This window comes from Daphnia pulicaria, chromosome 8, assembly GCF_021234035.1.
Source record: "Daphnia pulicaria isolate SC F1-1A chromosome 8, SC_F0-13Bv2, whole genome shotgun sequence".
Classification (NCBI taxonomy): Eukaryota; Metazoa; Arthropoda; class Branchiopoda; order Diplostraca; family Daphniidae; genus Daphnia; species Daphnia pulicaria.
In genome coordinates, this window is record NC_060920.1 from 278,713 (window position 1) to 290,728 (window position 12,016).

At 41.1% G+C, this 12,016-nt stretch overlaps 1 protein-coding gene across 1 annotated transcript; it reads right to left on the reverse strand.

Moving 5' to 3' along the window:
* Positions 1 to 7,054: 7,054 nt before the first annotated feature.
* Positions 7,055 to 8,477, reverse strand: LOC124312666 (compound eye opsin BCRH2-like). Its single transcript, XM_046777153.1, has 6 exons — positions 8,388 to 8,477; positions 8,217 to 8,318; positions 7,983 to 8,136; positions 7,639 to 7,903; positions 7,457 to 7,579; positions 7,055 to 7,382 (listed from the first exon to the last, which is right to left on the reverse strand). The coding sequence occupies exons 1-6, from the start codon at positions 8,461 to 8,463 to the stop codon at positions 7,266 to 7,268; spliced, it is 837 nt and encodes a 278-aa protein (XP_046633109.1). The 5' UTR covers positions 8,464 to 8,477; the 3' UTR covers positions 7,055 to 7,265.
* Between the last annotated feature and the right edge of the window lie 3,539 nt (positions 8,478 to 12,016).

A 12,016-nucleotide genomic window follows, 5' to 3' on the forward strand; every position in this document is an offset into this window, starting at 1 on the left:
TTGCATACTCCTTCTATCCGGCGTTTAAAAAATATTCTGTGATTACAGATTCCTTCTGAAAAACTGTAAATCTTAAAATGAAATGTATTTAATGAATTTGACTATTTATTTAATTTACATTGGAACTGGTTTTTCTTGGGCACTTGAACTGACCAAAATTTCCCCGTCGTTAACGTTGCACTGTACGGCTTTGTAGAATCATGCAGCCGAGCAGCACTCATGCTGTCAACACTCGTGTCAACACCTAGACGAACGAGTAATTCAAATGACATTTTTTATGGTGCCATTGAGAAGTATGAGAACTCGAATCGCCCAGATGTGTGTGTTCCCTCCCAGTAGCCTAGTGCTGCAGCTATAGTAGAAAAAAGAGTTAAAACTGGCAATCACGAAACTCCAATCCAAATATTATTAAATTGAATTATAAATTATAATCCTTAACTGACCAGTAGCTAACGAATTTTCTACGGGACTGGTACCTGTAGAATAGTCGTTACTTCATATTTTGTAAAAAAACTGATGTGTCACGCTACACAGCACGCTAATGTAGTTCATTAAAAATATTTTGAAAAACGATTTGATATTCTCCCTGCTCCCTTATGTCCGTTTTTGGGTTCCTGGAAATCAGGTAGAAGTCATCTTTTCTCTAAGCCCAAAAATTCGCGTGCACCTAATAACACAGTTTTTTTACTGCAATTTGAATTTTGTGTCTTGATTTTTTACAAGACGTTACAGGGATAGTATGTAAATGTTCATTTTCGACGTTAAAGCCATTTTTAAGGATGTTCTCTTGTTTAAGCAATTGATTTGTTTAAAGAGCTGTTATAATTAACGTGCGAAGAAGCAAGTGCAGTTGAACATTTTAATTTAATGTATTTTCGGAGGTGATGTAATTACATTTGAAGTGATTTGGTTGTCACTAGTCGTTTGATGTCGGGATACTATTAATATTCTGAGGTAATTCTCAGTGATCTCGAGTAGCACTGATGCTTGATTCAATTCTCTTGCGATTGATGAATTATCAACTGAACGTTTAACTTGGTTAATTCTTTCAGTATCAATTCATTATCGAAGAACTCTTTATTTTAATGTGAATCTTAATATTAATTCAAAAGGTGATAGCAGTTAACAAATTGTCTGCGCAATCGGCACCTGCAAACCAATTGTTTCTTTGCAAAGAGTAAATGAATCTGACGTATTATGCCACACAGTACGTTGATGTTTGCTGTTCATTTAAAATATTTACATTTTTCGATAAATTAACCTCCCCAACCTCAAGTAAAAATTGATTTTTTAAAAAAGGGCGCGCTTTAACAAAAAGTTACCGATAGCCCAAGGGCTATATTACGAGTTATGTAGTTTATTCATTATTTATTTATTACGAGTTATTACAGTTGTGTATCTACCCACAACTTGACTCAAATCCCCCCCCCCAACAATGTTCACGACACGCAATCGGATATAAACATGTGATGCGAAAAAAAACCGCTACGATTTGGAATAAAAATGAAATGTTCAGTCAAACGGCAAGGGAGCATGCCGAGCATCACTGACTCACTGTTTAGCGAGGTGGGACTGTGGGTGGTACTTTGCGTAAATAAACGGCGAACAATTGTTTTTGCTATTATCGTGCACAACCCTGACACATTTCGCTTGATAGAGAGCTAGAGAGTGAACACAACACAGTTCAAATTTATGCCATTCAGATGTAAATATGTTTTTTAGGGAAACAAGACTTCCCTGCGGCATTTAATGGATCTGCAAGATTAGTTTCATGTGTAATTTTTATTCTGAAAGTACTTAGCCTCTAGGCTCTAGCTCTAGTACCGAGTCGAAAGACAATGGCGATTCGATGATGATGCGAGAGCCTATAATTTTAGGTTTAGTTAGTCGTCTGACGAACACGCCTTCTCAACTAATTATATAGCTAAAATATGTTAACCGTTACTTGTTCGAGAAGGACGGTGTCAACTTCATCTAAATCTTGTTTATAACACCTAATTATATGAGAATGTGCACAATGCGTGTGTGCACTTTACTACGCATCATTGAAAGGCGTGCCGCAATTGAATATTTTCGTCTATCGTCATTATACTTTACTGAACACCTTTACAATTGCTGCCTTCTTGGAAACAATGCAGGAATGCGCGCTGTTAATATATCTATATTCCGTTATGAGGATGAGTACGAATATTGTGATGTAATTAACATGAGTGGGACGCAGTAATTCAAATGTTTAGGCTGTTGAATATGAAAATTTATCTTCAGCTATAAGTAATACTGAGGTGGTAGAGAGGTGTCAATAAAGTTCGATCACGTTCGTGAAAAAATAGCTGCGTACGAGTGATGTCTGATATTTCAACACCTTGTACTAGACGAAACAATGTTCACACAGACAAATCAAGAAATGATTCTCGCTGCAGATTCAGAAATATTTGTCCACCCTTGAAAATCGCTTTTGTTATTTGCTATATTGACGAACTTTTGTGCGATATGTTAAACGAGTGTGCACTGCGGGATAGCACAGCGTTAAAAAAGAGGAAGACGTGATAAATTGTTAATTGATATAAATAAAATGTATTATTGGTCTCACGAGCTTGATCCATTGAATCATTTGTTCTTCTGTGGTGTACATATTACCAAACTTTAACTGCAATTTTAAGATGTGACACGATTTTCAGTGCCTCTCTTTTGTTAGATGTGTTTAGGATACATTAACAAACAAGGGCAGGATATTATTGTATTAAATTTTGAGCATTGACGACGACTCTGAGGTCCAGAACAATCTAGTTAGCATTACGTCTTGAGCTCTGTAACTACCAGCGAATTTTCTGATCCAAGATCGTCGTCTCGCCCAGCTGGACCTCCAACCCAGCAGGTCGAAATCAGTCAAAGACAAAAAAGAATATAATTCAATAAAATGTTCTTGTGACATGGATCATCTTGCATGCCCATGACGTGTGAAAAAGCCAATATATATAGCAAAGCTAAGACCGTTAAAGAAATGATAAAACTGTAAGTACACTAAAATGCTTAAAAAATAAACAAGTAAACAAATAATGATAAAACGGCATGCGGTCATTGGCCCCCCCGACTACAGCCCTGGCCTCAAAACAACTTTGGACCCCCTAACATTGGTCCCCCTCCGACTACAGACCCCCCTCCGGCAACAGACCCCCCAACATTGTCCCCACCCCCTTTTGGTAGGGGGGCTGTTGTCGACTAAATCAGCCGGCAACAGCCCCCCCTACCAAAATTTTTTAAAGTCCATGGGGGGTCTGTTGTCGGTCGATTTAGTCGACAACAGCCCCCCTCCCTTTCTGATGGGGGGACTGTTGTCGGTCAATTTAGCCGACAACAGCCCCCCCTCTCGTTTACGTTGTGTTACATCATAGAACGTGGCAGGGACAAATTATTGTTTTTTATGTATGTACATTTGATAAATATAATACAATAATAACGCAATTACAATTTTTCCTTCAATTTGCCTGATCTAAAAAAAAAAGAACGCAAACGGTAAATGGCATGCGGTCATTGGCCCCCCCGACTACAGCCCTGGCCTCAAAACGACTTTGGACCCCCTAACATGGGTCCCCTCCGACTACAGACCCCCACCCGGCAACAGAACCCCTAACATTGTCCCCACCCCCTTTTGGTAGGGGGGGCTGTTGTCGACTAAATCAGCCGGCAACAGCCCCCCTACCAAAAATTTTTAAAGTCCATGGGGGGGCTGGTGTCGACCAATTTAGTCGACAACAGCCCCCCTCCCTTTCTGATGGGGGGACTGTTGTCGGTCAATTTAGCCGACAACAGCCCCCCCCCCTTGTTTACGTTGTGTTACATCATAGAACGTGGCCGGGACCAATTATTCTTTTTTTGATATGTACATTTGATATATATAATACGATAATAACGCTCAATTACAATTTTTCCTTCAATTTGCCTGATTGCAAACAAACGACGTGAACTGTATAGTGGGTTGTTGATAGGATATTACGGATATTATATAAAAAGAGAGAGAAAACCAACAACTAAAACAGGCCCTGGACGCCGGATACCATGGCCAAACGGCGCAGTTTATCTTAATCGCCGTTGGACAAGTTGGATAAGTTGAATTTGGTTTCGACGATGGACGGTAGGCCGTCAGCCGATGCTGGGCCTGTTTCTCAGATGGTCGGTGACATGGCCGCCATGGCCGTCGCTTTCAGCTCGGCATCAACAGACGTGATGGCGGCCATGGCTTCGCCCTTACCGCTGCCGATGATGCTGTCGATGCTGAATGTGGGCTGGGATTGAAGCCACCGCCTAGTGAATGCTGTGGCTGGCCGGATGAATGGCCCATGTTGTGCGGATGATGTTGCTGCGGAGGCAGAGAGAAGACCGACGGAAGACCCAAGCCGCTCAAATTGAAAAGTGGTGGCAAGAAATTACCGGGTCCGTTGGCCGGTCCGTTGACCACCGCCGACTGGGTTCGGCGGCATCCGATCCTGCGGAGCAGCTAGAGGAGTGGGCGGGAAAGAGGCCGCCAGCCACGTTATGGCCGGATTCATGAGACCTCCGGCGACGCCTCCACCTGCGATTGAAAAAATGTTGCAAAGACGGCCCAATATCATTTTTCCCAGTCGTTCTACTGATATCACATAATGTGGCGCTTTATACCGCATCACTTTTCTCTTTCTTCTTTACATGAGCAATTTATTTTGTGATTGTCTTAATTCTCTACACTTCTCTCATTTTTAATTAGACTACTTTCTTCATTTTCATTGTAAAGAATTTATTTTAAATTTAAAATTACACAATAATTGCAGCTATGTTTCTTATTTTTGCGCGACGCTGACAAAGTACAAACACGTAATAAATAAAAAAAGGATTTCTATAGTAGCAAAGCGCGGTTACTATGACGAGATATCAGATATATGGTTTGTTCATTCAATCACCTCTCCAATTGAAAATGCCAAAAGAAGTTGACTGTTGTTTAGAAGCTCTAGTAGATCTGGTCGAAATCGGCTTGGAGGTTAAAATAAATTCTCGAAATTCGAATGAACAAACCATATATCTGATATCTCGTCAAAGTAACCGCGCTTTGCTACTATAGAAATCCTTTTTTTATTTATTACGTGTTTGTACTTTGTCAGCGTCGCGCAAAAATAAGAAACATAGCTGCAATTATTGTGTAATTTTAAATTTAAAATAAATTCTTTACAATGAAAATGAAGAAAGTAGTCTAATTAAAAATGAGAGAAGTGTAGAGAATTAAGACAATCACAAAATAAATTGCTCATGTAAAGAAGAAAGAGAAAAGTGATGCGGTATAAAGCGCCACATTATGTGATATCAGTAGAACGACTGGGAAAAATGATATTGGGCCGTCTTTGCAACATTTTTTCAATCGCAGGTGGAGGCGTCGCCGGAGGTCTCATGAATCCGGACATGACGGACGCGTCAGCCGCTTTCCCGTCTACTCCTCTAGCTGCTCCGCAGGATCGGATGCCACCGACCAAGTCGGCGGCGGTCAACGGACCGGCCAATAGACCCGGTAATTTCTTGCCACCGCTATTCAGCTTGAGCAGCTTGGTTCTTCCGTCGGGTTTCTCTCTGCCTCCGCAGCGACATCATCCGCATATCATAGGTCATTCATCTGGCCAGCCCAGCATCCACTAGGCGGTGGCTTCCATCCCAGCCCAGCATTCGGCGGTCAGGATCAAATATACAGTACATATCAAAAAAAGAATAATTTGTCCCGGCCACGTTCTATGATGTAACACAACGTAAACGAGGGGGGCTGTTGTCGGCTAAATTGACCGACAACAGTCCCCCCATCAGAAAGGGAGGGGGGCTGTTGTCGACTAAATTGGTCGACACCAGTCCCCCCATGGACTTTAAAATTTTTTGGTAGGGGGGCTGTTGCCGGCTGATTTAGTCGACAACAGCCCCCCCTACCAAAAGGGGGTGGGGACAATGTTAGGGGGTCTGTTGCCGGGTGGGGGTCTGTAGTCGGAGGGGGACCAATGTTAGGGGGTCCAAAGTTGTTTTGAGGCCAGGGCTGTAGTCGGGGGGGCCAAAGTCGCATTCCCGGTTGTTGATAGGATATTATATAAAAAGAGATAGAAAACCAACAACTAAAACAGGCCCTGGACGCCGGATACCATGGCCAAACGGCGCAGTTTATCTTAATCGCCGTTAGACAAGTTGGATAAGTTGAATTCGGTTTCAACGATGGACGGTAGGCCGTCAGCCGATGCTTGGCCTGTCCTTCAGATGGTCGGTGACATGGCCGCCATGGCCGTCGCTTTCAGCTCGGCATCAACGGACGTGATGGCGGCCATGGCTTCGCCCTTACCGCTGCCGATGATGCTGTCGATGATGCTGTCGATGCTGAATGTGGGCTGGGATTGAAGCCACCGCCTAGTGGATGCTGTGGCTGGCCGGATGAATGGCCCATGTTGTGCGGATGATGTTGCTGCGGAGGCAGAGAGAAACCGACGGAAGATCCAAGCCGCTCAAATTGAAAAGTGGTGGCAAGAAATTACCGGGTCCGTTGGCCGGTCCGTTGACCACCGCCGACTGGGTCGGCTGCATTCGATCCTGCGGAGCAGCTAGAGGAGTGGGCGGGAAAGAGGCCACCACCCACGTTATGGCCGGATTCATGAGACCTCCGGCGACGCCTCCACCTGCGATTGAAAGAATGTTGCAAAGACGGCCCAATATCATTTCCCAGTGTACTGCGATATCACATAATGTGGCGCTTTATACCGCATCAATTTTCTCTTTCTTCTTTACATAAGCAATTTATTTTGTGATTGTCTTAATTCTCTACACTTCTCTCATTTTTAATTAGACTACTTTCTTCATTTTCATTGTAAAGAATTTTTTAAAATTTAAAATTACACAAAAATTGCAGCTATGTTTTTTATTTTTGCGCGACGCCGACAAAGTACAAATACGTATAAATAAAAAAAGGATTTCTATAGTAGCAAAGCGCCGTTACTATGACGAGATATCAGATGTATTTGTTTAATTTTTTTTTGTTTAGTAATTTGAATTTAAAAAATGGAAATAACCTTGAATGCATGTATATTTGCCCGAGCTTAACTTTTTTCATTGCACCATGGCTGAAACAAACTGAGGATTCAAAGCAACTGAATTATGGTCAGAAAACAAATGACTATTTAAACATATGTCATTATCATGATCGAGAGTTCCGTTTTTAAATGGGGTCGTCAGGGTAAGTTCCGAGCATTTAAGATGATGCTTTAATAAGTTTTTCTTTATGTAGATTCAGTAGTACTGCAGCTGGATGCTCCGGTCTTGGTGGAGCAGATGGACTCGTTGTCTGATTTGACTGGCTCGTTGATGCAGAACCACGGGTATTTCTCTTGCAATGCCTTAAAAGTTAAAAGTTAATATTTTAAAATATTTAGTGTTGATTTCATGTTATTAACAATTTTGCAGCAAATACCAATCGGAATTTCGGGTGAGAAATGGCATATACAACTGGATTGCAGATGGATGCTGATTTGGCAATCAAGGCCGGCAAAATTGTAACTAACGGCGTGATAGTAGATTGGTCTCCGATAAGCCCCTGTAATAAAAGATAATTGTCGTTACATTTTCTATTTTTGTAGAGCAGAATTTAGATACCTTTAGGACGATTGAGGCATAAGGAGTCCACATTGCCGCCCACAAAGCGATGTTGCAAAGGGCGACCTTGGCGATCTTTATTTCAGCGGAAGCTGCGTTACTATCAGCGTTGGATCGAAGTGAGGTAACGTTCATCTTCTTCGCCTGTTCACGAAGGGTTTTCTCGTGATCAAAGATGGTTGTCACGATGAAGTAGTAACAGTAGCCAACGGGATGCAGGATACAAAAATATGCATGGACAAAAACATGCATGGATACAAAAATACAAAAAGGCAAAGTCCGAAAGCTTTAGTCTGTTCAAAGAAATAGCAGGATTATAAAACAGTGAATTCAAGATTAAATCGAGGAACGATTTTACCTGTTCATCTCGAGTAAGGTAATCGAAAGAACAGGAGTCCAAAATTCCTTCCGGGATGTAACGACCGAAACCGAAGTATGGTGTGATGGACCACCCAGTGGCGTAAATCCAGCAGCAAGCAATCAGGGTAGCTTCCCGTTCTAATAATTAAGGTATGGTCAATAATTTCCATTATTTTGATGTTCACCGTTGAGTAATTATTACTTTTTTTTTAATTTACTGGATGTCATTTTAGTTCCGGCCATGCCCTTGACAATGACGTTGTATCGATCGTATGCGATAACAGCCATCGTACAGATGCTAGTAGCTCCGAAAATGCTTCCTGTAAGTTCCATTTACAACATTATAAGACACTCGATGAAAACTAAAAGTTATAATGGTTATATCATACCCAAACAGGCGTAAAGCTCACAGGCCGCTGGGCCGAAAAGCCAAATGCCATCGTTGAAAGAGTTGTGGACAAACATGGGGAACTGGTAGATCATCATGCAAAAATCGGAAAATAACTAACTTGTTGTCGAAAACCTTGCTACCGAGAGCATCACAAATCTGGACTTCTTCAAGTAAAGATGAATATGGATTGCAAGCCTGAAATAAAGGATTTTCTAAAAAAGCTGTGACATCTTCAAAACGAGACAGTACATATCAGGCGACTTACTTTATCACAGAAAATTTTGTTGTAAACGTCATCCATTTCTAAAAGAGATTTTAACTGAGCATTTAAGGTAACAACTACAAATTGTTGCTTTTTGAATTTTTGAGGTCTTCTAGTAAGCAGACGACCGTAATCCTAGGTTAGTTGAGGAAGACAAACTTTAATGGGATTAATCATACCAAAATGGTTTGTGTAGTACTGATGTCTATATTGGGTTTTTAGTCCTTGAAAGGGATCAGGGGCAAAAAGAGATTTGTACAGCACTTCAAGTTGTGGAAAACACTCAGTGTGAGTGCAACCTGCTTCCTGTAATTGTGTGACTGTTCGGGATAGGACAGTTACAATTTCCTTGTTGGTGAATGTTTTCGTTGCTTCAATAACTCTCTTTAGGTCCACTTGATTGAATTTTCTCTTGTGGGATATATTCAATAAAAAAAAGTGCAGATTCACTGTATAGATAGAATAAAAACAGTGTTAGTGTGAAAAAGAAGTAAATCATAACACATAACATTGTAAACGTAAAAAACTTACTAATTGTTTGGAATGAAAGGAACATCATCTCCGATTGAAGAATGAGATGATGCCTGTGATGAGGAATCAAACTGCTCATCAAGGTCACCACTTTGTGGTCATGGAGCTTCTAATTCAGGAGGTACTGCTACAGTTTCATTACTGAAGAACCAAATGTGATGGCGGCTTGGGTGATTTCTTATATCAGTTTCAGTTCTAAGTTTCTTCTCACACTCAAAGCAATTTACGTTAAACCTTCATCTCCTCTATGCACAACTCTATATTATAATGAGAAAGCATTTGTTGCTTGGTATGTGTTCTAGCATTGCAATCTATTATTGGACATGCTATCCCTAAATAGAAAATTCGTAAATAATAAATAAAACGAAATTAAATCAATAATATGAAACGTACCATAAGCAAGCCATAAGCAAAAAGCCATGTTGAAAATATTTGAGAATGAATTTTGTTAAAAACTAAACAGACGACTGAGCTGTCAATTCCTGTCAAACATGACTTAGAAGTACTAAACAGTTTACTCAAAGTTGTTAAGAAAATAAGATTAAAAATGCCTTTTTTCGGTAAGGCAACCCCGAATGCATGTTTTCGAGAAATAAGACTTTTTTAAAAACCCTTTTTAGGGAGACAAAACCACAAGCCATACAAACCGTCGTTTTTAGTACTGAAATTCGATTCGATCTGATCCGATCCACCATGTTGATTTGCAGCATCTTGCTGCGGCCTGTATGCCCGTAAACGTTTGTAATCGTAATGTGTGTGTAATAGTAATGTGTACGTACGACAATCGTAAGCTGTTGCCACTCAAGCAACCAAATCAGACCGTTAAGGCTGCCGAAGCTGTAAGGTTGTCAACTTGAAATAGTCCGAAATTAAATTTTTTCTATTTATTGACCGCGTGGTCTTCCGTGGTTTGCTTCATTTAAGTTGGCGATGGCAGAAGCCAACGCAATTCGCAGGGTTATTAGAGTGTCCATGGTTCCAGGTACAAGGAAGAATTCAACTCGTTACAACACGGAATGTGGTTTCATCTTTTACAAGAAAGAAATGAGGTTGGTAGAAAACGTTACATTTAATCGCAACTAAAATAATTTTCTAACTTACATAACTTTGTAGAGGATACACCATGAAATTGGAGTGCATGCACAGAAAGCAAGGATGCAACTGCAAAATGTCTATGAGGGATGGAGTGTACACTCAAACCGGTGAACATAACCACGCCACTGATTTCGATGAACAACATAGGGCATCTGCGGTACAAGAGTGCTTAAACTTGGTACGCGAGCCGCGCATGGGTCGACAAGGACCGAAGAAAATTCTGGAGATAGCACGTACAAGACATCCTCGGGCAAGAATAGCATTAAATCCAGCGTTGGAGAGAAGAATTCAGCGAGAAAAGAGAGCGAATCAGCCACCAGCACCTACAACAGTTGACGAAATGGAAGTATCATTGGAAGCTCATCCTGAATTTCAGTAAGAAAAATTATTATTTGTGTGATAAACCATATTATTAATATTGTACCATTTATAGAAATACTATACGAGGAGACCAGTTTTATTTCGGGACAGCCCGTTCTAACGAACAAGATGACGTTCCAGGAGTTGCATTTGTTTTCCTTTCTCTCATGCTTCTCGGCCAACTTGGAGAAGCAACTGTAATGTGTCTCGATGCCACATTTCATACAGTTCCGGGAATATTCCACCAGCTACTAACGATCCATGTGGTAGCATATAACAAGGTAACAATTAAGATTCAAATCGAGTAACAAAAACTGATTTTACATATTTCTTTAGGCGTTTCCAATTGCATTCGTGTTAATGACAAGAAAGACACGACTTCTCTACACTGCCGTCATGCGATTTATAGTCCGTGTGTATCAAGACCGGTTTCCGGATGCCCAAATAACCATCACAGACGTAGTTTCAGATTACGAGCTTGCCATTATGGGGGCTATACCGGATGTCATCCTGGAAGCGGAATCAAGGGGATGTTGGTTCCATTATGGCCAGGCCATAATAAAGAAAGCAGGGGAACTTGGCCTTAACATAATCTACCGGAATGGCGGCGTTGTATCCCATATAGTTCAAGAAATTATCGGCCTTGCTCTTTTACCTCCAAATAGAATCTACGAAGGTTTTGAAGTAAGTTTTCGTTATAGTCAACAAATAAAGAAATGGGTTAAATTTTAAATTTCACTTTTGTAGGATATACGGCGTAGTCATCGTCGGCGTTTGTTGCGAGAATCTCCAGAAACTCAAAACGCGATTGCCGAGCTCTACGCCTACTGGACCGGTTATTGGTTAGGTACTGTGACCCCGGAACGCTTCAGCTGCCACGGAAGGGAAAACCGGACAAACAATTTTGTGGAAGCTTGGCATCGGTGGTTCAATAAACGTTGTGTCACCTCCCACCTCAACGTTTGGGATTTCGTTGGTAACATTACAATTAATTGTGTTGATTTAATAATGAAAAAACTAAATTTTACCTTCATCTGTATTTATTAGATGAAATGAAAGAAGCAGAGGAGTCCAAATCCCGTGATTTTGAAGCCGCCGAGGCCGGAGAAAATATTGGCCGTGGATCTACAAGGGCACAGAGGAAACGAAACAGAAATATTGCCAGGAACGCTACCCTTCTGGAAAATGGCCAACTAACAATTCGGGAGTTCCTGGAGAGGAGTAGGAAATCATTTATTGTTCGGGTAAGATTATAAGAATTAGCTAAATGACATAAATACACAACACACAAAAGGTTGATGATATTAATTTTCTTCAGGAAGCTCGCGAGGAAGCGGGTAACGAAGACGACGGAGCAGCTGATGAAGTTTCAGATGAAT

Bases quoted from the DNA above. Each gene is read 5' to 3' on its own strand.
- LOC124312666 (XM_046777153.1), bottom strand. From the start codon at position 8,463: ATGTTTGTCCACAACTCTTTCAACGATGGCATTTGGCTTTTCGGCCCA. The intron at 7,580-7,638 runs GTATCTAAATTC...CTTTTATTACAG, and splicing joins ATGCCTCAATCGTCCTAAAG to GGGCTTATCGGAGACCAATC. The intron at 7,383-7,456 runs GTATTTGCTGCA...TTAACTTTTAAG, and splicing joins CTCACCCGAAATTCCGATTG to GCATTGCAAGAGAAATACCC.